At 33.5% G+C, this 26,518-nt stretch overlaps 1 protein-coding gene across 23 annotated transcripts in view; it reads right to left on the reverse strand.

Moving 5' to 3' along the window:
* The window catches only part of LOC129004258 (sodium channel protein para-like), a 136,189-nt gene that overhangs the window by 51,371 nt on the left and 58,300 nt on the right, over positions 1-26,518 (reverse strand). For 15 of the 23 annotated variants that reach the window (XM_054432766.1, XM_054432772.1, XM_054432764.1 and 12 more), the window contains exons 2-7: positions 10,988-11,043; positions 9,792-9,992; positions 7,485-7,514; positions 3,663-3,818; positions 2,813-3,018; positions 2,123-2,251 (exon numbers count right to left, since the gene is read on the reverse strand). In XM_054432766.1, coding sequence (XP_054288741.1) covers positions 2,123-2,251; positions 2,813-3,018; positions 3,663-3,818; positions 7,485-7,514; positions 9,792-9,938 — 668 coding nt within the window. In that variant the 5' untranslated portion in view covers positions 9,939-9,992; positions 10,988-11,043. Of the gene's footprint in view, positions 1-2,122; positions 2,252-2,812; positions 3,019-3,662; positions 3,819-7,484; positions 7,515-9,791; positions 9,993-10,987; positions 11,044-12,522; positions 12,630-26,518 lie in introns of those variants that run through there. The other 8 variants (XM_054432771.1, XM_054432767.1, XM_054432769.1 and 5 more) reach the window with 3 other exon arrangements.

Consider the following 26,518-nt stretch of genomic DNA (forward strand, 5'->3'; position numbering starts at 1 on the left):
TTTTAAAGCGAAAATAGGTTTTTTCATTAATAATTTGTCGCGATTGCAGGTTACGATGATGATGTCCATTTGCGGGAGACGTCTACGATTTTGTCGTGATCAGGGGTAACGACGATTAAGTTCCTGTGATCACAGTAGTAGATGTTCACAATTTTTACAATGTTGACAATAATGATGTCCGCAAGATAATGGAAGATGTACACGATTTTTCTGCAATCGTAGGTGATGATCTGGTGTTCCCTTGATCGCGGGTGACAAAGAAGACGATGTCCCCGTTATCACCAGTGACAATAATGATGTCCCGAGATAACGGGAATGTTCATGATTTTGCTGATCGTGAGAAAAATTCTCCTAACCGGGCTGCTCAAGTAAGTTTGGCCTTGGGACGCAAGTACACTAATCCAGCATCCGGCACTTCGTGTAAGGAAACTCAAAACAAATGTAAAGCTTTACTTATGGTTGTTCGGACACCCCATTTATAAACTGGACGATTTTTTCAGTTGTGAAGATGTCCAGTTTTAGGTGTAGTATTCTTTGACATTTTATCATTTTAGAAGTTGCTGTTTTTAATTTGTGATTGTACCTTTTTAACTTGTTATGTACATTTTTCGATATGTATATATATACATTTCTCTCTTCAATATTGGGCTATTACCTTTAAGATAGTTTTAAAAGTGAATAAATATTGTATGACCTGGCAGTTGCACTGCATCTTACGACTTTGTCAATGATACTTTTGTATTTTTACGACAAATAAAGATTTATTATTATTATTATAAATGTCTTATATAGTTTTGAATTCTTTTATGAGGCAAAATAGTTTTCCAATGCAAGTCTAACTACTTAATACGTTTCAAATTACATTTAAAAGTCTTACACTACTCTTGGTTTACTTAGACAGAAAGTTGTAAATAATAGAAGAATTATAGAATCTACTTTACAACAATGATAAAAATTGGTTGCTTTTCAGGGTGTCCAAAAACTTTTTGAATGCAAATATTGGCCATACATATTAATTGGTTTGTTCCTGTTCCAAAAATGTGTGAATGATATTATGTTCTTGTTTCTTTTGATTAATTTAAGATACATAATATAAGAATAATGTAAAGAGGTAATATGTTATAAGTAGTTAATTCATAATCCAAAATCATCTCTCATTAGTTTAAATGCTAAAATGTGGGTAGTGAAATGGTACGGTATTGAATGTAGAGTCAAAACCAAAGACAACAGTGTTGTAGTACAAATTATTTATCTTGGTGTCTCTATTTTCTGTCACCTGCAGACTTATTGCACATGTATTTCATTCATTTTTTTGTATCCTTGAAAAACCACATTTGAGTAAGTCATTTAAATTCCCAATTGAATTAGAATATAACTAACACAATTATCAAATCCAATATAAGACACAATTCTTGAGGGCCATACTTACAAAAAAGGTTCGTGACATGTTAAATTACAGGAGTTAAATATTACCCTAGCCTACCGGGACATTATAGAGTTTATAAGGAATTATTAGTTGATTCATAGTAATATACTTTGTGTCTTAGCCAAGGCTAGTGCCATGAAAATGATAGAAACGCGTTTGATGAATGGCCATGGTCATACATTCTTTACTAACAAAGTTCAAGTTGCGCAAAATAATTGTATACAAGAATAAAAAATAACAAATAGATAAAAAAAAAATCAAATTCAAGAATACATATATTTCATAAATACATTTGCAAAAAGGAAGTATTAATTGGTAAAGATATAGAAAAAATATTTTTGAGGAATTTTTTAGTATAATTTATGACAACTACAAATAGGTATGATTTAAATTATTTAAAAAATGAAGAATTACTTCAAATAAGTTTAAGTAGAGATATAACATCTCTTACAACATTACTGAGCAGAATGGTTAGTTTGCTTTAATATAGTGATATAACAAAATTGGTCCACACTTTCCTCAGTTTTTTACAGAGTTTTTCAAGGCTATAGATAACCTTAATTTTGGCCACATTTCTTGAACCTTTGACTAGAGACGCAAAGTTATAAAACACTATGAATCACAACAATCGACCTCGAGGTATATACATTAAACAGGGGTCTACTAGGGGACTACTCTATGACTATATCTACTCACGCTAATGCTATAACTACGAAGTCGAGCCAGTTCCATGCGTCTCTAAGATACGTGAACGGCTGGAGTATGAATCCACGAGCCATCACCTTCACGGCAGACTCAAAGGTGTAGATGCCGGTGAAGATAACTCTGGACACAACAAAATCAATGGTATAAAAACAGCTGAGCCTTGATAAATTTAAGTGATGAAAATCACTGGTACACATTTTATATTTACTTTAAGTTACACGAATACAGTAGACTTCCTCTCATTCAGATCTGTTTTGATCAGACTTTGGATAGTTATAACGGCCACCTACGAGTAAATCAGAGTCACACAGATGCACTGCTTGGTCCATATCGTACACATGGACTTTGATTGACTTTGGATTCTTTTGAATTTTCCTAGTCAAAGCTGTGTTGTAGTGAAATAGTGTTCATTTACTACTGATGGTTCAGATTACCATAAGTTCAGACAGGCGTCCAATCCTGAATTGTTTGGACGAAGAGTCCACTGTAGTTAAACAACAAGTAAGAATGCAACTCTTAATTGTTTCAGAAAGAACAAGATATTTTACGAGAAAATCCTACAACACTGTGATTAAGTATACTTTTTACGTTTTACATAACAGCTAGTAGCCAATAAGTGTCAGTCAGTCACACAACTCAATCATGAGAAAAACTAAAGATTTGTACATTTCTACGACTTACTCGGTTGACTCGACTGTAGGCGTGGTAGGCATGATCATGAGGATGCAGTTGAGCAGAATTGTACAGATGATGAACACAGAAAACAACGGATGTACGAGGATATAGATCGCTACCCTTCGAATTGGATTGAACGGATCCAACATCCAGAGGGCATCGGTCGCACTGAATCGAAAAATGTCTTTGCCTTTACTAACGACGACGAATGTCTAAAACAAATTTATTATGACAATTTGTTGAATTAACACATTGTGTCATTACTGTAGCATGTTACAAATATTTAGTACCTACCTCAGACAGAAACAAAATATTTATTTGTAAAAGTGTTCAAAGCATACCTGGTACTATTTATGAGCAAATTATGGTAAGAAGGTATTTATCACTATCCTTTAACCATTTGCTTTGATAGCTAAAGCTATACCATCATTAAAGATCAAATAAAAGGAAAAATAAACATCCAGACAATTTTCAACTTACGTGCAGTCGAGCAAACCTATTTTCATTATTTTAAGAATGTTAACATTTACCTCTATTTACATTAATTTATTACTACACCTCTATGCAAAAAATCCAAAAGCCTTTCATAGAGATGGCATAAAAATCGCTAAAAACTGAGGTGCCATGACATTCAGTATTTGTTCATTTACTTGCCTTTCTTAAAGCTGAAGAATATTACACTGATCACAAATAAAGTAATAAATCCCCACATTATCTAAAAACTGTAAATTCTTCAAACAAGTTTTTTTAAGCACTAGCTTTTTAATTACGCTTTATACAGTTTTGAGGAGTATTTTGTGCTAAAACTTCTAGATAAACATGGGCAGTTTGATTTCATCCGACTATGACAACTCACCCTCTGATTGTGATAAAAAGTATCTATATCCTCGAGAGGAGTGGAGGCCAGTTCCGGGGGGAAGCTGCTATGCAGCCTGACAGGGATGGGGGCCCCTTGCTCCAGCATGGGGTCGGGCTGAGGCCCTTCATCTTCGTCCTCGTCCTCATACCGAACCTGCGGAAAATGAACAAACCACACGATAAACATCGGACAAAACTTCAACAGAACCTCTACATCTCCAGAGTCCTTCACTTTGTACTTTGACGAGAAATTGAATCATCGTGATAAAAAGTTGCAATATGAATGAAAAATTGTTTACAACAAAAATAAAAATAAATTGTTACTTTTGCTTGTTCTACATGCCTCAAGAAATATTCCAATTATGTTTTAAAACTTAATACCTAACAATTAGACAATATCCATGAGCGCAGATTAAGTAAGCTAGGTCCCTTTCAAGAAGTTTAATAAATATTCCTTAGAAAAAACTTGAGAGGTTGTTTACATAAGAATACAAGTTTAGAATAGAAATGATTTTTTAAAGGGATTGTGTACTACTTAAGGATTATTTGATTAACAATCAGCAATTTAGTCTTTTAAAACCAATTACTGAATAAAATATACCTCTGATGACTAAATTCAAAGTTACTTATTCATTTTCTTTGTAAATGTGAAAGCTTTTCTACAACTAATAGTTTCCTGAGTAGGGTTGTAGAGTAATTGGAACATATTTGTACATTGGGACAAAAAAATTTCTGTAGAATATTCAAATCTATTGAAAAACTGAGACTAACCAACACTTACCAATGCAGCATGTAATAAGTTGAATAGAATTTTCTAATGCCATTCAAAAAACTTAATGTTTTAAACCAAATTCAGTTATAAATAAAAACTCTTCAAATAAAATGTCTTTATTCAATGGCCCTATTATATAAAGAGTTAATAAAAATAGGAATAAAACTTTTATTAGCTTGGACACAATTCATTATTATTCACATTGCAGTTAAGTGCATGAAGTATTAATCAAGTAAAAAAATATTATAAAGAACTCCAAATTCAAATCAAGCACATGGCTTCTCGGTTGTATATAATTTTTCCAGTTTTTAACGGTGATAATGCTGATGTTTTAAAGCGCACAAAAGGCAAATTTATGAAAAATATCTTGAAAGACTGGTATCCATAAAAATATAACTATCTACGAAGCAAAAGCATTCAAGCACATGCACACAGCACCCCTTCGAGTTGAACGCTGCAAAAGTGTCGTCTGGCTTGTGTGAAATTACGTGTTACGTTGTATACTTGCCCCCTGTTGTTCATAAACTTATTTAATTTGCATGTGCATGTTATGTGAGAAGAAATTTGGCGATACAATGTTTGAAAGCCTAATAAGATGAGTAAGATAAATATAGTAACATGTTAGAGATTGGATAATTACCTTAACATTAACTTAGGGTCAAAATGATAAGTTATGACCATTGAGTATATACGTGTATACTCAATGATATGACTAAACTTGGCATAGGAAACATTATTTTGTTGGTTCAAGATTATTTTTGGAATTGAAGGTTTATATCCTTTAAAAAATCAATGCAGACATTTTCTATAACTGATTAGTAAATCACAAAATTGACAATGTTTCGGGATTTGGAATCTGTATTTCCACCAGGTCGGGACAAAGTTAGAACACAAATTATTATCCGGATAGGGACTCGGTCCCGTTGTAGCGCAACAATATTAAAAAAACAATTTTTTATGATAAACATGTGGTTGTCTAAATTAATACTACATTCAGTAAATATCTGACACATTGTATTGAACGTGACTAAACAATTACTTGAAGGAATACGTCTAAATATTTTGTGCAAAATATATTAGTGGTGTAAATTTTATCAAGAGATAATTTTTTTACTGCAAAGCATGTGTTTGTGACTTTGCAGCAGCTGCTTTCTGTAAATTCTGAAAATAAGCATGAATAGCAAACTGTTGGCATCCCGCTGAAACTTGGCTAAAAGTACAAAACATTACACCTACGAAACTACAGAACAGCTAACTGATAAGTATGTAAAATGTATTATGCTAGTTAGGTAACTGTAGGAGACGAGAATTCATAAGTCTGGCAGTTTTTCTAGAAATTGCTTGAGTTTCCACACAAAAAAAAATCAAGATGAACTGTTTCAAAAACTCATTTACTGAAAAGAATATTGAAGAATTGATGAATGTTCTAAAATTTGGCGTGTTAAAAAAAAACACAGAGGTTTTTATTCATGAACAAAACAAGTTATGTGAAGATGTTGAAAGTTAGAAATGGACAGGGTTGTAGCTCTGGAAGAAAGTTTCCCAACAAGATATTCTGAGCTAGGTTTTATGATAAAAGATTTTTTCCAGTTTCTTGTCAGTGTAAAATAAATCGGCAAATGAATGAAAGTATCTAATGCTCATGTCACTGAACATTTTGAAATTTGCTCAATAAATTTTAAATCTTGCAACAACATAATACATTTATTTACATCGAAATTGTTATTGTTAAATGTTTACTACTAAGGGGTTTGATAATAAATTAAATTAAAACTAAACAGCAATTATTTTTGGCTGATTTATACTCAGTGTTTCCCAATTTTAATTTTTTTAACCAGATTTTTACATCACATTATATCTTGACATAAATGAATATAATGGTAACATTACAAATCTACTTTGCAATGTGTAAGTGTAACATTTCCTTTGTATCTTGCAGGTGATTACTTATTTTGACTTACATTTTCCAGTTCTTTCAGGGAAGATTGTATCGAATCTCTGTTACAGCGTTAAAAATTGTTTTCCCGGTTATGTATAAGGTGGAAGTAACCTATAACTTTTTTATAAAAAAAATTGAACTATCACTGAAAACCCAATGAGAAATTTAATAACAAAAAAAGTTTGATACATTTTCAAATAAATGTCACCTAGTAGAATAAAAGTGTAGCCCAAGTATGAAAAACCAGAAAAAAACTCATAGAAATAATTACATTTAATTAGCTATCAAAAACCGATTTTAGTCTCTATACTTAGTCAATGGCACAGCATCTGGCGTAAATGTAATAAGTAATGTTTTTTGAAAATATAGGTATAGGTTGATTAAACTCATAAACAGTTTTAAACTTCCAGAAAATGGAGAATCAAAGTTCTGTAATTAATTTATTTCAATAGTGACTTAAAAAAAATATTGACCTACCTTATTAGGGGGTTTCCGAAAAAAAAATTCAAATACATCTACTGTAAAAGCGTTAGTGTGGGAATTATATCACAAAATTACGGCTACTCACATTGAGAAAATAATTCTCAGTTTAAAAAAAGTAAGTAGTAGCCTATGGCACAGAAAATACTGTTGAGCAAGTTAAGTTACTCAAAAGTACAGTTAAATCAGTATAAAATGTAGGTAAATTCAAATTTTGAAAACTATTTTAATAAAAAAATTTATAAAAATACTATTTGTTACTTTTAAGGGCGGCTGCTGTAACTATTAATAATTTCCTCTAAAGTAAAGACTCTAAGGCTCTAATACACTAGAATACATCACGGTTCCTAACAACTAAATGGTTGACAACCAAACAACTAGTCTTCCTATTGCTAGAGAGTCAAGCCTTTTTCAGATCAGCTACAAACTATCTTACAGTCACTATTCTATAACGGGATGCCAGGAAGCGCTAGGGGCCTACAAGCAGAAGCGTTCCCGAAGGACTTAAGATTTGAGATTCGAATCCTTGAATCCAAGATTCAAGAACGAATCAGAGATCCCAGTAATCTAAGCCGGGTGCAACAACTCAGAGGGTGGAAGAAGACGGGGTTTATTACAAAATAGCTTACTTCTTTTTTCTTTTTCTTCCGTCCAAAATCCTGAAACGTTGAACGTGTGTGATAGAAAAAAGAGAAATTGAGAGGGAAAGAGAGGGGGAGACAGATTTAGGTAGACATTCAGGGTGGACTGACTTTAGCGACATTGCAGGCGACATTGACTACAACATGAGTGACGTCGAGTATCTTGCCAATTACTGATCTCAGAAACTACTAGGAACAAAACCAATGCAAGTATTGAATGAAATACTTACATTTTCTTAGTGAATGTTATAAATCTTTTAACTCAATTAAATAGTGGCTTTTGATCGTTAAAACTGTTATATATTGATTAATAGTAATTTCTTTATTTAAGTTGCAAATGCACCGAATAAGCAAGACACTCAGTCGATGACATCCAAATATGTTTGACTTAAAATATGAAAATGTGTATCCTACTGTACAAACTGGTATTATTCTGTAAATATGTTTAGTACACATGACGAAATACAACAATGGCAAGGTAAGCAATAGACAGCGCTTATGTCTGGAAAATAATTCCAACAAACTATTCACACTCACACTGATCCTTGACAATTGACAACATATTAAACCTGAATTTAACTACTCACATTACACAAAAAGAGTCGGGTTACGTCGATTTAGACAACATTTTAGCAAACTGGAAAGTTAATATAATTTGCCCTTCTTACCACACACACAAACTGCTCTACAAATATTAAAACGGAAATACTGTATTTGCTGATTGAATTTTCTCAATATTTTTAGAAAGAGAGAATGATATTGTAGGACCCGAACTATTAAAAAATAATGATTCTGGCCAGACCATATTTGGACAATAAATGAATGACTCATGGATCACTTCACACAATATGAAAATGAGACAAGACAGTATTATTGAAAACAGCTACTTACCAATTAACTTATAAAAAAGTACACCAACAAATTACAGCTAATTTAATTATGGATTTTGATAGTAATCGACCCATTGCTAAAAACTCTACATCCAAAAAATCATCTGTTTCCTTAATCACAACACATAGGCCTACAAGTGTAAAAAACTTATTTTTGTGGCTGGAAAAGTGTCCAGTCTGTTCGATCAAAGTTAAGAAATTCTCACTGTACACAAATATTAAACATACTTTACAGGACATTTACTCCTGACGCATATCTAACTAATCCTCCACACTTAAGTTGCTTACTATCTTTGACTTTTAGGTGAACTATTGTGAAGAAGACATTCCATCTCCATGTTCAAGATGTAACCAGCTTTTCAAATAAAAAAGAGCATATATCCTGATCCCCTGACAAAGGATCGGTCAAATCCCTTATACTCCTTAAAAATGCCTACTGAAAAGAAAACTTACTGTATCTTTTGCTTTTAGGTCCCCACCAACTGTCATGGTATAAAAAATCAAATCACAAGAAAATCAAATTCAAACCGTAGCTTACTCCGTGAGAAGTACGTTAAACTATGTCCTCAACTCCTTATGAATAAAAAACTGATGCAGTTGGTTCATATCAACATAGACAAAAGAATCAAATTAGACTGACAAAGGAAGGTTCCACGATATGACACTAGAGCGTGCTCAGTGTTCGTCGATTCGCTGTTGTCGTCGACTAACAGACTGCTAACAGCACTACCACCCTAACAAAAGAAATGCTACCAACCTATCAGACCCACTTTTCAATATGGGTAAAGTCCAAAATTCGGAAATCCCCTAACTTTAACGAAAATGGCAATTTTTTTCAAATATCCCCTGACATTTTTAAAACACGGAAAAGGAACAAACTCCTACTCCCTGGATTCCGGGGAATTCTCCAGAAGTTGGCAACCCTGGCTCCAACTACCAACTTGCCATGGCAACACTCGCTAGCGCTTGACGCTGTAACGGTGTGTGCCAAAACTAACGGCACTCCTAGCAGCGGACGCCAGAATATATGATATCGCAGCACTGCTGTCGGTCTATACTTAATTCTTTTGTCTATGATATCATTTAACTTCTATCTCAGTATCCAAAGTCAATGCTAGTAAGCAACATATACAGAGATTTTACAACTTTTCATGATTAAGATTTATTTAACATTAAAAATAATAAGAAACTTTAAATTTTACACTTGCACATCAAGGTCACGTCTTTGATGTTTTATATGGTTGACATTAGCTACATACTCAAACATGGTACTGTACATTTTCACAATGTAAATCTCAACATTTCGACCCATGGGAAAACATTAGTAGAATAACTTAAAAGAAAGTAAAACTATCTCAATGTTATGGTTCAACCTGTTTTAAACATGAGTAATAAAAACACCAACCTCTCCCTCAGCTCTTTTCTTCTCCAATTCTTTCTGTTTGGCATGTTCTGCAGCAATGCGAGCCTCGATGGCGGCGAGCGACTCGCGAGTGAAGGGCTGGAAAAGACTACGTTCTTCCTCAGATACGTCCTCCGAGGCGATAGACATTGTCTGCTGTGCTAGGCAAGGCAACCCCCCTCTCCCGGGGAGAGCATTGTGCTTCTGTAAAGAAAACCCTCAAATTGGTATCAATTGAATACAAAGATTAGAGCACAATAGGATTAGGATTTGAGGATTTTAGCGAATTTCCCTATAGGAAAGTAGCTATTACCCTAGGTGGCACGGTAAGACCTAGGTCCGGGACCGATTTAGTTTTTCATTTTGATGTCCCCAGAGGCAAAAAACGCCATTTGCTCAAATTATTATATTTGTATATAAAGGGTGTTTGGTACTCAGTGTGACAAAATTTTTTTGGTGTAAGTTAAGTACAAAGTAAATGAAGTGTGATGGGTGATGCAAATATGAGGTTCTAAGTCTAAAAATTGGCTTCCCAAAGAATTATTTTTTAAATTTTTTTAAAAAATAACCGTGTTTTAAAACGTAAAACAGCCATTTCTTAATCCATATATAAATCCCAAAGTACCGGTACCCATGAACTTTTGATAAAACTAAAAGTCATACCCCCATAAACCATACTTAAAATGTTCAACATGACGAGAAACCTTGCGCAAAACTATCAATTATTTCATAAATTACCCTTTAAGGATGCAATTCCTTTCTAAAGGGAATTGTTAGTACAAACTAACAAACAAACTTTCAGATTTATAATATATTCTTAGTAGGCCTATGATTGTCAATTAGAATGGCAAGCGATATGCGCACAAGAACCATTCCTACGCCACTGTTGCGTTTGATATTTTGTACAGTAATCACAACAGTTAATTGCCGTTGGATTAATTCAATACCACTAGCAGTGTCTATTGATGTGACTTTCGGTGTTGTTGGGAGCCTTTCCTTATCCCTCCCTAAGTGGACAAGGTAAAGTAGTTTAATTTTTTATCTTACAATATTAACTCTTTATTTTAGATAGCCACACACCTCTCTTATTAGGGTTAAGATATATTATTTGAAAACTAAATATTGGTAAAGGCACGGTCCTGCGTTTTATCCTAATAATATTCTTATATAAATTTACTGTATTCAAAAATAATACTTACAGATCGCTAGGCCGAGGTTACTGCTAACCAGTCGGCACCCACGACATTTTGGCTTCCTGTAAACAAAACTTAGAATGTAAAATCTGTTGAACAAGTACATAACTAAGATGGCACAGCAAAAATGATAGACCATTTTTCAAAAAAAGATATTGTTGTTTGTTGATTGTTATTGTTTTTATAATTTTTATGGTGAAATCTGAATGATGTCAGCATATGACGGGAATAGCACACCTATATGCTTTTTCCTTCCACCATGACTATCTCCAGGCCTACTATTATTTAGGTTAGTCAGTGGCTCAGTTGGTAGCGTCACGGACTTTGGGCCCAAGGCAGCAATGACGTATGTTCGGATCCTGGTCACTGCCGCAAACATTTTATCAGTACAGTTCACCTTTGTACTGTACCGGCTCACCCCTTGATTTGCTGGATACGATCCACGAACAGATCTGTAGTCTATTTGGACGGGCAAATGCAAGGTTAAAAGAGGCCACCAACCTCTTTAAAAAAAATCATTATAGGAACTATTAGGCTTCCACGGTCACGGATAAGTTATAGTCTGTATGATAGAGCTTTTCTTCTGACTCTTTGTCTACCTAGAAATTATCCGGGCCTTAAACTAAGTTATTGGCTAGCCTCCAGCAGGTAGCCAATTGTCAGGAGACAGGTTTTGTCATACAGACAACAACGTACACTAACACTAAAAACTTGGTCTTCATAGCATTCCGTTTTATGTCTGAGTCGTAGTCGGACCCTGAGAGCCAAGTCATGAACCTTACTCAATCAAATCAAATGTGGCCTAGGCCTACATTAAAATTTGGTAGGGGGAGATGATGGAAAAGTACTATAAATTGTGTGATTTTATAACTCATACATTTTAAACACACAGCAACTTAAAATGTTAAGTACAAGCTAAAACAAAAAAATATATTTTACAGAAGAAGTGTATGGACGCTCAAGGTCGCCTACAGTTAGTAATTGCTCTATGTTCATGCAACCCCCAAGGGTAGTCCGTAGTCCTAACTGGGCCACTCCATTCTGTTAAGTGGCTCTCCCTCATATGAACTCCTTCTCACTATTAAGATTAATAAGCTTTGTTGTAATCCGACTTTGACGCATTTCAAATTTGAAATATAGACTGATTGAATACATTATTAAAGTTATTAGAAAAAGTCTTTGATTGAATGTCTAAACGAGTTCGTTGTTAAGACTAATACAGAACTCTATGAGAGATTTGTTTTATTAGAATTTAGTAAAGTTGGGTACATTATAATGGTCAATGAGGTTAGCTCAGATTTTCTAGATTTTATTTTAGCCTAACTTAGCCTACTTGTTTTTTTTTTGTGTTTGGATTTAACTTACGACAACGCCAAAGTTAACTAGTTTATTATAATACCTAGGTCTCCATGATTACCTAAGCCACTTGAAAAATCTTTTGGTATATTATATTACTAGGGTCTAATGTAACTATAAAGTATTATCTATCTACCAAAATATAAATTAATACCTAACTTAGGCCAAAAATACCTAGCACGTACCTATTCAATCTTTAAAACCGTGAACCGGGAACCACCTCCTGAGTCATTTACCAGATAAGATGTTTATTTCGACGATGTTGATTAAAATTGTGTGATTTCTTAACTTTGTGGTTTAAAAATAATGCAAATAATAACTTAAACTTAGGCGGCGTCATTGTTATTTACACAATAATACTAAACTTGTCTTGTTGATTAAAAGTTGAGTTTTCCGCTTTGACAAGTGACACCAGCAACAAATTTAGAGAAGACAGCACATTAGGAAGAATAAGAAGGAAAGTTGGGATTTTTCTTAACTGCATAGGGTCATTATATTTTTTGTCATGATGTTTTGTTGTTCCATAACGATATGTTTTGTCTATGGTTTTATTCTTCGTTTGAAGTCAGCAACTAACTGATGTTGAAAGGGAGAGTCTTCAATCGAAGATATTATCACATTTTCCTAAATTAAAAGAAAGTTTGGATCAGGCTTGGCTTGTTACTCTGTTCACTATAATACAACTGTTCATATATAAGGAAAGCTAAGTAAGTTAATAAAATATTTCAATAATAAAAAAAACTCATTCCAAAACCAAAACGACTGATTACATACTTTATAAAATGACTCTAATTGAAGAAATGATTAAAAATACAGTATGCGTGTGTTGGGGGGGAGGCAATAAATATAGTAATAATGAAATCTATAAGACTGCTAAATAAGCAGCAGAGTCGCTTTATTTTTGTGCAACGAATTAAAGAACTCATCTGACTTTTTCCAACCAACGCCAGTAATTTTTGTATACTCGAAAACACGTCAATTATGCCATGAAAATAAACTCTCTGCTCTGGGTTCCCATCCTGCTATACGGGCAAGGAAATTCAACCTTTATTCAAATTCCCTAACATTTTAAACACCGTTTGAATAATTTATACATGCTCAAAGGTCTCACTTGAGAAAAACTAACTCGTGAACCGTAGACAATGAAACCAACAACTCATCATTGTCTCTAAACAAGGGTAATTCTCAAGTAAATTAATAAAGCGGATAGCGGCTTGACAGTGAGAAAGAGGGGGAGAAGAGAGAATTTAGGGGGGAGTATATCGACCGCAGCCTTGCCAGACGGACTGCATTGCAGCGACACGCCACACGGCAGCCTGCCTCTAGCCACTGGTCGTGGAAATGAAAAAAAATAATTGCATACTATACTAAACACATATAATATAGTGAGACTTGAGTCAAGATATAGTCTGCTGTGTTGCTTGCAAGAGTGTGAATTGTAGCTTTCAAAGAAAAGATTCTATTCATAACTCTTTATAATTCTTTTCTCCGCTGTAAATGATCGAACTGTAAATGTTTTCATGTTCTAATATAATGTTGTCTAGTCTCAGGTGTATAGTAAAGACGTTGAAACTGGTAGGCAACAATCGGCACATTTCCAACTGATATTTTAGGCCTTTTTACGAAAAAATAAATCTGTGAGCTGATGAATTTGGTGGGTTCTCTAGGTTAAGACAAAATTGTATAATAATTACACCAAACTCCATGTAGAATTTAGTAATTAATTAGTAACCAATATTATTTTATCTCTCTAATACATGTTGAAATACAAACACAGTTTCACAAGATACAAAGATTATTGTGCTTATTTCAAGTTTGTAGCTATATTGCAGATTATATAAACTACTTGAAATAGGATAGTTGGAGTGCATAATCATCGGATTATTCGAATTGTATTATTTGGCATGAACATTGTATTGCGCGGATGAACAATAGGCTCAAACATAATCAAACAATATTGTTACGAGATTGGTGTTCTATAGATACATGCCTTGCCGCTGTATTTTTGGACCAATTCGTTTCGTAGCATATCAATATTTATCCATACACTTCTGCATTTATCGCCAGGTCGCATCAAAAGGTCACTAAAACTAATCAGTTATAAAACTAATCAACAGACATCAATACTAAAAATAATATTTTGAGATTCAACTGTATTTTTACTCTGGTTATATTGTTTTTTTTTTTTTTTATTGTTGACTATTATATCTATTGACATGCATAGTGTAAGTGTAGTCACTATATATGTGTATTTGCATATCAATATGTGTTGATTTCAATACAACATTTTACTAACATCTATTGTTCAGACCCCTTTTTTAGGAGACTTTTAAAATAACCTAAAATGATAAAGTTTATTTGGTACTTTCCTGTTAAAGGGAACATTCATTATTATCGATGATTTCTTTTCGATATATCGATATTTTTTACTTCACGATTGGTAATCCTTTTGTTTTAATATCTTCAAACGCATTTAAAATACAAATTAAGAACTAACCTTGTTTAGGCAAAAATAATAGCCTATATATTGGATTAGGACATGAAACCAAACTTGCTGTATAGGCTAACTTACCGTTTCAAAATTCCATTTGATAACAGAAAAGGCATATGGGGAATAGGCTATCAAACGGAATTTTGAAATGTTACAGCAAGTTTGGTTGGTTAGGTTAGTTTAGAACAGTTTCATTTCAATATAATTTTTTTTAATTGTTTGTTGATACTGAACAATATTTTTTTGCTGTATCCTATATCGTACTTGTCAGCTGATATGTTTCAATTTGGTACTATCAATATATCGGATGGAAAACAAAAATATCGATATATCGAAAAGAAATCATCGATAATAATGAATGTTCCCTTTAACAGGAAAGTACCGTTTAGTTTCTGATATCAAAAAAATTTAACATTTTCCTTTATAAATTTGTCGTTACGAATCAGCTGAAGACAATTTTTAGTTTAGTTCATAGTTCGGTCAATTCGGTCCATGTGGGCGTTATGTTGTTTACTATTATTGTTTTATTACTAAACAAAACTAAAAACTGAACGATCTAATTACTAAAAAAACATCCTCTGTAGTTGTAGCTAAATAAGCAAAAACTGTTTTAAAACTAGAATTTTGTCACCATCAGCTCATCCAAACGTCAAAACAAAACACGACACAAAAACAGTTTTAGGATAACAAGTCTACTTACGGTATTCAAAGTCAATGGTCTAAATGTATTACGTCCATACGTCCAGCTTACATTTCAATACGCTAATTTATAACAAAGGGAGCATGGAGCAACAGCCCAAATCCAAATCATAGCTGATATGCTCAAAGCTTGCCGCACTCTCAGCATATTGCCAGCCAATACACACGCACGGCGGGTCGGCCGATGACCCCGAGGTTGTTGCTGTCCCATCCACAAATACATAACTAACTCACCCTTTCGCTTTTCACCAAAAATCCTTTAAGGTTTGTAGTCAAATGAAACATCCTATTTTGTAAGCTTTTTCAAAACACGTAAACACTGTACGGTCTTCGCCTGTGCACATTTGCTTAGTCTGCAGGGTTGCTACGGCGGGGGTATTTTTTATTTCGATTTTTAATGGTGATTTTCCCATATAAACCCACAAAATAACGGAAAACCCGATTTTCTCAAAAACGGCCAAAACGATGTTGATGAAAATTTAGTATGTTATAACTTAGCCCTTTAAATTCTGAACAAGATTGTACAAATCCCATTGCCATAAGAATTTCGATTCAAAAGTTATTGTAACTTATGTAATTTTCACATAAAACCCCCCATAAAATTCATAGTTACTCCCACAGCTTAGCCATATTACAAGTTGTTGACAAGCTAATGGGAGAAGGTATGTGCCAGATTTTTGATACCGTTTATTTAGAATGGTGGCTGTTTAAAAATGTCAAATGGGTCTTTTTTAGAATAGGGCCACCACTATTTAAACTATGTATAACCCACAGTTTAAGTTAGGTGATTTTTGATTTTTTTGTGATTTTTTTTAATCAGTTAATACAAAAGGTGCTAGTAAAGCTATGAACTAACCTAACCTATAAGAATTATTTTATCACCTATGGTTATTTCACAGTTTAAAAAAGTGGCCGCCCTCTTTTGAAAAAGATCCTATCGAATTATCCGGCATGCGACTATGCCAGGGCGTAAAAACGTATGCAAAAAAAAAATTAAAGAACTTTTAGGGAACAACTAATTGTATTTGGATGCATAATTAACTGGTATCTTCTGGTATATGGGGTTCTTACCGCAGATTTACCAACTTTCCTCTAATATTTTGTTGGAGTTCTCTTTCTGAAAACATGTTCGCATTACAAGCAACTCCTGAGGCCATTTTCCTAAAAAAATATATTAATCACCCTTCAAAGAAAAGCCATAGTCAAAAAAAGCTTCTAGTAGATTTTTGAGTTTTCAAACAAGAGACTAATAAAACTAATTTTAAACTTGCCATAACTAATTGTTGTTTTGTAAAATCTCATAAGCTGTTAAATTGAGTTCACAAAGATTTTAAATTGCAGCACAGAAACAATCGGTCTAAAGACATTCATATTTATTCTGAAATCAATGACATGGAAGACACTGTGTTTAATAACACTTTTAATATCTTGGGGACCAATGGGCGTCAAATAGCAATATGTATAGGTTTGCTTGAATTACAAAATTTGTGGATTAAGAGCTTTTTCTCAGGAAACATACAATATATACTTCAGTATGTCAATAATAAAGTTACAAAATAAAAAATAAACTACCATACTAAGCAATAGGCCTTTTTTCAACCAAGTATAAACTTTATTTAATTTTGTGCATGTTTATCTTCGCAATAGGATTGTTTAAAAGAAAGGTACATAACTTTGATTTTGTCACTACCTAACAACAAAATAGGATCTTTATTCATAACACATTAACAAATCTCTCGATTGAAATCAAACCAGCGTCCATATTTGAATGCAAGCACAATATTTCTCTAAGAAAATGTTTTAGTGGTTGTTGGAGATATTAAGGAAACAGCAAAGAACTAACTGTTAAAAACTACTCTTTATTTGTACGTTGGGAGCTGAGTTGCGTGGACGTTGTGCGACATGAATTAAACACTAGAGGGCTTGACAAATAACACAGGGATCTCCAAGAACGATAGGAAGCTATTTATTTTGGGGACGCAATAACAACACAGTTTGTCCTTTAACGATTCTGGAAGGGACTTACGTTGACTCTGTATCATTCTCTTGTTAAAAAGTAATGAGAAATTATTATTATACATTTGTATGTATATACTAATTTGTATATAAGTTTGTAACTTTGAAATATAATTTTTTTTATGAGTTTGGAAGTGATGTGGATGCTGCCGTTTTTAGGTTATACAGGAAACCCTGCGTTTAGTGACATCTATTTTCATTAAAAGCAGATTTGAAATTCAAACATACGCGAGTTAGAAAAATGTGTGGAGGTAAGTGTAAACAAAGTTTGCATAGCGTACCAAACATATATATATTTGAAGGGCTATTTGAATTTTACTAACTTGTAAAGTATTTTTCCTACAGTCACCCGACAAAGTTGGCTTCCTTGTACTGTTTATAGTACAGAAAGCTGCTAATTGCTGCATATTTATACTTTGTCGTACGGTTTATACTTTGGCGCACATCAGGATTCCAACGAAACAACACAAAACAACGTGGTTCTATTATGCACGTTGTAGGTTGGCATCACTTAAAGATAATAATACTATGAGCAGCTGATTGCCTATTATAACTACGCTTTAACCTGTCATTTCGTGTTTATGTTTGGTATTTCTGAACTTTCTGGACTTTTCTTTTAAACGTTTTTAAAACATTCCTACGATCTTAATAAACAAGAAAACCCCTTTAAAGCATTTTTTTTAGGCTCGGAACCACTTCAAATTACAAAAACATACGGAACTATATTCTCAAGTCGCGGAGCACATTTCTTGCAGAAAAAAATAGCGGAGTAATACGGACCGGGTACTACTTTCTCTATGGCACCTATTTGTGTTGCCAGCTGAACCTAAAAACGTGTTGTATAGTGTTTGAAAGACTAATTATTTATATGCTTTATAGTGACTGCAGGAAAAATATAATGTGTAACACGAGTGCAAAAGGCCTTTGCTGCACTCGAAATCATTCGAGATCACTCGAGTAAACATTGCTCTCGTGTGCAGCAAAGTGCCACTTTGCCCACTAGTTACACAAATAACTATTTCAATTTTCTAGTAGTAACAATATCACAAAAAGAATTGAGTTTACAACACAATATCGTGCACGATTTTATCGACCAAAGAACAAAACTAATAGTTAACCATACTGACATGTGTTTTCCCTGGAAGGAATGTCAATAATAATTGTGAGAATTTTGAAACTGTTGTGTTGTATGACGAAATGACAATTTTTTTTACCCTGATTTGGGTTTACACCGATTTCCAGCAAAGTTCGACTTAACTAAATTAGAAAATATCAGCCTTATTCACTTGATTGGTGTTCAATACTTCTTCAAGGAATATCACTATTTTGTTTAAGTGTCAACAACAGCGAACAACATATCGTTCGAATTTAAATTTCTAATATTTGCAGAAAAACATATTTGCATTTCAACGGGGGATTTATCTGTATTTTTATTCACCAAATTTGTAAAATATCAATTTTTAAAGAACAGTACAGATCGATTTGTGAAATATAATTTATTATTGGGCCTACCCATAAAATAGCTTCAGACCCAGTGTCCATTTATAAACATTTATTTTACCTGACTTTTCTAACCACAACGTCCGCTATAAGAGACTTAAAGTCCTTCTTTCACTTCATACTTTTACTTATAGTGAAAAACACATTTTAAAATCCAGCCTAGCATAAGAGAGAAACATCAATGTGTAAAACCAATGTGTGAAAAAACATAATTTAAAGCCAGTTGTTCAAATTATGATTTTTCGTCATTCGTCATAGGGAGCGTTTTTAGCCCATAGGGAGTAAAAATCAGCTGTTTGTTGTCAACTCAGTTGTAAACGTCGATAGTGAGCAATTGTATGTATCGATTGAAGCTTATTGTATAAATAGTTCTACACACATAGTATAACTAGCAGAGTACCCGTCCTTCGTACGGGGTTGGCATCTATATATATAAAAGGCAAAGCCCTCACTGACTCACTCACTCACTCACTCATCACTAATTCTCCCACTTCCCATTTACCCAGGAGGCTGAAATTTGGTACACTGATTCTTTAGGCATTAAATAGGAAAACTAAGTTGTTTTTATTCTGATCGGACTCTCGGGCTCCGCCCCAGTGGCTCTGGAGTTTCCCATGTTAACCTTATGAGTACTCATATTTAAATGGAATTAATGAATCTTAACAGCTGTTTCAATTAAACAAGTTGGTTCTGTTCTATGATGTGCAATAGCATTTAAGTTACAAGGATTACCAACAGGGTGCAGCACTATTATTTTTTTAAATTTATGACAACAGCTAATTTGCAACCAAAAGGTGAGTGAGCGTAGCGAACGAACTTCAACCTGGAGGCGAGTTAGCGTAGCGAACGAGCTAACCTGAAGGCAAGTGAGCGCAGCGAACGAGCTCCAACCTAAAGGTGAGTGAGCGTAGCGAACGAACTTCAACCAGGTCGTGATTGAGCCATGCGAACGAGCTCACTTATGAAGTAAAACGGGGCAAAGCCCGCGGGTACAGCTAGTAGAAGTATAAAATGCTTATTGCAGTTACGGGAGAGGACACGGTTTAAGGAAATTTGGTCTTTAAATTTATACGGAATCCTATGGTGTAGCACACATCTACCATAGCCCTAATTTTCTACAACTGCACCTAAACCATAGAAAAATTAAAGCTTTCATCGTGTACCACAACTTTTTGTTGTTAGTTGGTTCAAATTAGCTGTTGTAATAAATGCAAAAAACATAATAGTGCTGCACCTTGTTGGTAAGCCTTACTTTTAATGCTATTTAATATCATTGAACCAACTTGTACAGTTGAAACGGCTGACAAAATTCTTTTATTCCCTTAATATGAATACTCATAAGGCTAACATGAGAAAATCCAGAGCCAGAGCTACTGGGGCCGATCCTAAAAGTGTTTTTGAGGTAAGAATATGTCTATATATTAATCGGGAATGTCAGCTATCATCACACCAAATTTCAACCTTATCGGTTTAGTATTTATTTAAGTGTATTTGTCACATGCAAAAGAGATAATGTTGGTTCTTTGAAAATGCCAAATGGTATCACTCCTACCATTTAATTCAGAAACAAAATATAACTGTACAACTTAACTCGATAATAGTACGTTTTGGTTAACTAATACCGTTCATACTTATTTAGGCTACCTACGATACAAAACCAATGATAGATTTTAAGGTACCTACAGTAAAGGAACGTGTTTAATGGTTTGCACTGTAAACAAAAAAATCAACATAACAGTTACAAACCGAAAAATAGAAAAAAATGGAAAATATAAATAAATATGGAAAATATAAATAAATATGGAAAATAGGGTAATTTTATACAACAATATTTTAGTGAAATTATAATCAGGAAAATGGAAATTCACTCAGTCCATAGACTTGCTGCGGCGGGGGGATTATATTGCTGTTTACACAGAAATGAATAAAAAAAATAAACCTCATAAAACTCAGGATAATGGCCTGGCAATGATTATAGAATCTTAATTATTTCTTATATCCATAAATGATTTATTTTACAACGAATTATTCCCTGTAAAATATTATTACAGCATTTCACAAATATTAGTACAAACTCAGAATAATAGATCATAAACATAAACAAATAAAGTAACTGAAAGAATCATAAACTAAAGAAATTACATTAACATATGGTTTGACAGCTCCATTTAAGTAATGTTAAATAATGTTTACATTCGGGCTAGTGACATCATTATTTAAAATTTATTATCCTTACCCTCTCTGTTCTAATATTCGTGCAGTATTTAATATGTTTGAAGCAGCTGTGTGGAATTGTGAAATCAAAATTCATTTGACAGTTAGTTCTGCTTGTTTACATTTTTAAACTTTGCAGGGTTGTTTTTTGTTACCATGGATACCATAAATTAATATTTACTTTTAAATCTCTCACCTCAAATTTTTGAAAGCCCACGGGGCAGAGCCCTAGGACAATATCGATGCGGGAATAGTTCTATATGTATCCTCGGAGCTGTAGCTTCATTTGTGTACAATTTGAGCCCAGTAGGTTCAGTAGTTTTTGAGATTAGCTCATACAAACACACAGACACCACCTCTTCTTTATAATAGTATAGATATAGATAGATAGATAGATGTACACCATTGAATGCATAACCCTAGTTGATTTTAATCGTCCCTCCTAAAAATATCAAACAATTAATTGTTAATTATTTTGATGAAGATTTTATTTAGCTGCATTAAGTTTTGTCTTCTTAGACATTTGGAAAGCACCCTCAAAAAGGACTTCTATGACAGTCTTTAGTTTCATAGCTTCCAGAATAGGATTCTTGCTTCCCTGTTCCAGTTATAATTAACTGCTAGTCTATCTATATATTAATAGGCAAGCATGTTTCTTTAAAACCTTTTTTCTCAGCTCGTGTGAATCGTAGGGAAAATCTACGCATACCGTTGGAAAGCTATTTTCCTGTAGGTGTGCAGAATCCCTTTATAAATTTAAATAGGCTCAAAGATAAGCACAAAAAATGAGTTTAAAAATTTGAAAAAATTAACATGGATCTTATGCGTTGCTATGCTGGTTACGAAATAACAACGAAATATAAACAGAAAATCAAAACAAATGGAGGAAACTCCAATCACATGTTTTATTTACAGTGTGGGGTGAAAATAGATAAGTGAGTACATTACATATTTTTGGTCGAGTTTCGACCACTGGACGACCTCTCGTTTAATTAATTTTGCGGACTATTTTAGTCGCAACCACGATACCATCAAAGTTTGACTCACGTCAAAACAATGTTTCACTTAACGCAACTAGTCAGCACTTGTTGATACCATCGAAGTATATAGTTGATACATGTGCTTAAAGGCTTTAGCAAGAAGGCCTATTCATAACATCAGAGATCAGGATCATATTAAATAGTTTATGATTCGTTAAACGTTAGACCAGTTTTGGATATTCTGTGACGTTTCATTTAGACTTTACTGTGGTGTTCGTATATGTGAGGTCTATAGCAGTGGAATTTCCTAGGACATCTTAGGGTGTTAACTTAGGTTCTAGTCAGGAACATTTTTACCAATGAATACGAATGTATTTGTTTTTTACCGGTGTTATACATTGCTTCCGGCTGGACCTAGAGGATTGCTTCACTATCCTATAACTAAATTACATAATTAAGAGTAATTGGCTAAATGGCTAAAACCCTTACAACGAAGCCTCTTAATTTAGGCCAAACTACATTACAATGGTGATTGGCGGGATGTGAACATCTTTTCGGACTAGTGACTATCGGCATTTATAACTTTCGGAGCAGTGTCTGGATGCACACATTGTTTCGGACCAGTTCCTGGATGGACGAAATGTTTCGAACTAGTGACTTTCGGAGTTCTCACTTTCGGACCACTGCCGCGCTTTCGAATCTACCGGATGGAAGCCCCTCGCACTACTACTAGACCAGTTCGCTTCCCAACAGGTCTACAGGGCTAGCCCAATATAAAACATTTAATAACAGGCTTGTTAAAAGAATATTACGTTGCCAAGGTCTTTAATGTAATCATACATTGGAAAATCATATTTACAAAGTTGTCATATTGCCGCGTGTCGTATCATATCCGGCATGTAACTCAATGCAGCAAAGGTCACGTGGTTTCGTGTGTCGAATTGCGTGTTTCCATCATCGATTGCTAGTAACACGTTCTGAAATATGCGCCTGCAATCTTAAATACGGATTGACAAAGTTTGTATTGCGAATGTTAATGTTTTGCCTCAATTAAAATCAACGATCACAGAAATGTATTTAAGGATGATTGTTGAGAATATATATATATCTAGCTATTTCAAAATGTGTGCGTCTTTGATGGTAAAGAGCTTTAACTTGGTTTTATGTTCACCTTGAACTACGATTAGTGTTTTAAACATTTTTTCATCGCCTATGATGTAGTTTGTTTGATTTTGATTGATTGAATTCCTTATAAAGCTGATTATTGTTGTGATGAGGCTAACGATTATCAATAGTAGTGTTTTGATCACAATATCCTAGCTTAATTAATTTTAAAAGAATACAATTTACAAAAAAAATAACAAAGTGTTATTTTGTCTATAAAAGTTGATCTGATTTAACTTAACCAATCGCTGATTTGGCCGATTTTACAATAATATTCTTCGTACATCATTCACCATTAAATTCTGAGAAAAGTAAGATTTGCAATGGCTCGAAATCGATGAGAGGCTTAATATTTCCGCTTCATAAACCACTTACCTTCTTTTATTTTATGTATATTTACCGAAAGTGAATAAAAGAAACGTCTTATAACATATATTTACGCTTATACTGTTACTCAATAAAATAATACTGTAAATATACATAAAAGATAGTAAGTGGTGATCGAAATCGAATTTTATTTACTTTACGTTTTAAGTGTTACTATCTTTTATGTATATTTACCGTCTTGTGAGTACGTAACAGTATAAGCGTAAATATATGTTTTAAGTGTTATCAGACGTTTCTTTTATTTACTTTCCGTAAATGTAATAATATGTACAATGCTGATCAAGAAGTTATTTAGTATATTTACCGTCTTGTGAGTTAACAAGGCGTAAATACATATGTTTAAAGTGTTATAAGACGTTTCTTTATTTACTTTCCGTAAATTTAATAACACGTACAATGCTGATCAAGAAGTTATCTAATAAATCGTCCTGGATAAAGAAACAATCATTAACGAAGCTAACTGAGATTATTTACACATATTTTACACTCATATTGCATCCAGGTCCAGGAGTGCATCCAGTAGTATTGCATCCAGTTTAAATTACGCCCGCATATATGTTTTTTTGATCCCTGAACTAGTAAATTTAATATTTAGTACACATTTTCAAACTATTTTAAGGCAGCATTTTAAAGCTTACGACTTTTCAAAAACGATGTTGTCTTCACAAGGAAACATGTGAGCTACTGATCAAAACCTATTACTGTATTAAAATACGCATTGTTGTATAAAAAGTAATGATAATGTTGAACACAGTTTCACACAACGTTTCATTATAACCAACAATATAACAGTAATAATACTTTATCCAAACATTCAAGTTATTAATTAAACTAGGGCATATAGTTCTAGAACATATTCTCAGTTTGTTTTTCTAAGTACTCCTATGTTCATAGTACCACCTTGTTCCACTCTACAAAAGAAGTCAAATGACTATAACTAACTCTCATTCCACCATTACCCATAATGCCGTGCTGAATAGCGAGATATTAGTTATTATGTAAAAGTGTGCGTGACAGTGTTATGACGCGAACATACTTTCACGAACATTAACTTAGTGTCTGGCGAGGCAAAAATGTACATTTTCATCTCTCAGGATGGTAGTACATTTTTTACATAAAATAGGCAGTTTTTTGATGATGTAGATAATGTATATTTCGTCAATAGGGCGTAAAGTGACTTTTTTCGACCCGGGCTCCAGTTTTACGATCGATGTAAAGCCGAGGTCGGAAAATGAGCAAGGGCTGAAAAGACACTTTTTTCAAGTGTGATGAACTATATTTTTCGTCATATTGCACCTTTAAACAAACAAACTAATCTACAAAATTGAAATAGTTTTCACTTAAAGACCGAAATTTTGAAAACTGCTTTTTAGCTTGTTTTCAATTTAATTTGCTAATGTACACAAGCAGCTGTTTTGTGTACACATTGAATGTATGTGTAAATTAACATTTGAATAACCCAATAACATATTAAATATCAAAATAGTTAACAATTGTTTGATATTTTTAGGACTGACAATTTAAATCAACCAATGAATATTATAAACAGTCCATAAATAAAATCCATTTGAAATTCAAACTTAACAAGATAAAAGTAGTTGTACATTTGTGTTGTCAAGATATTTAATTAATATTGGACAATACTTAAACTTTCAAGCAAAGCACGTGGACCAAGGACCACCGTGTCTGTCTCAGTCACGTTACTATGACGTAAACAGGACATAACCTCAAACTTGTCATTTTGGGGTTGTTTCATAAATACCAAGTCACCTTCTTTCTGTTTTCAATACCAGAAGTTAATTTGTAAGAGACTAAACTTAAGGAAAAGTTGTGCAAGGCCCTCAAATTTTTTTTAATCTGCCAAGGATCGAATAATTCCCTCTAGCATTGACGTCTGGGATTCTCATAACTAGACATATTATGTGTACGTGTATTAATTACTTTGAATAATTATATCTGAAATTAGAGAGTGGTTTATTTTTTAAGGTTGCTTATATAAAAAAAATAACTTAATATACACAGAGGCTTAGAAGGTTATATCGGCACGAAACAGTGCTCGTGAGAGGAAAAAAGTGAACAGTAAATAAGTATTGAAAATAATTGGTCGATTTAAGACACTATGGTTTTGACTGTAGCTTCCGCAATAACCTGCTATTGTGGAACTTTTATGACTAGACACGACCAAAGAGGTTAAACCTAAAAGATGATAAACAAGTTTATAACCTCTTTGGTTATTTGAAGATTGTGACTTCATACTTCTGATCATTTTAAATATCTCCTCGCCATGTAGCAAGACATCACCGGGTAAAATTCCACGGATCTTTGGAAAATTTAGATTTTATGTAAAATAGTATATTTTACAAACTTTTTAGCCTAAGTTTGCACAAAAAAGCTTTAAAACATGATTTGACTCTAACGCGAGGGTTGTGTATGCAAAAACGCTTAAAAGTTGCATAGTGATCTTATTAGTTTGTACAGCTTGAACAGTGAGGAAATACTTTGGGCAAATGAATTCATACAAAACGTCTACACAATGTACAACAATAAAAACAGACTTTTACTAAATAACTGTTATAGTAAATTTTCTCAACCATGCTCTTTATTTTTTGACATTTAGGACTACATTGACAGTCCAATTGGACAGGGCGTAAAATGGAGATATTTTGTGTTATATTTTTATAGGTAACCTATTTATAGGCGTGTTTGTTGTTCGGTTGTGTGAAAATGTTT

This window comes from Macrosteles quadrilineatus, unplaced genomic scaffold (genome assembly GCF_028750875.1).
Source record: "Macrosteles quadrilineatus isolate MER2022 unplaced genomic scaffold, UCM_ALF_1.0 Scaffold_9__3_contigs__length_116548681, whole genome shotgun sequence".
Classification (NCBI taxonomy): domain Eukaryota; kingdom Metazoa; phylum Arthropoda; class Insecta; order Hemiptera; family Cicadellidae; genus Macrosteles; species Macrosteles quadrilineatus.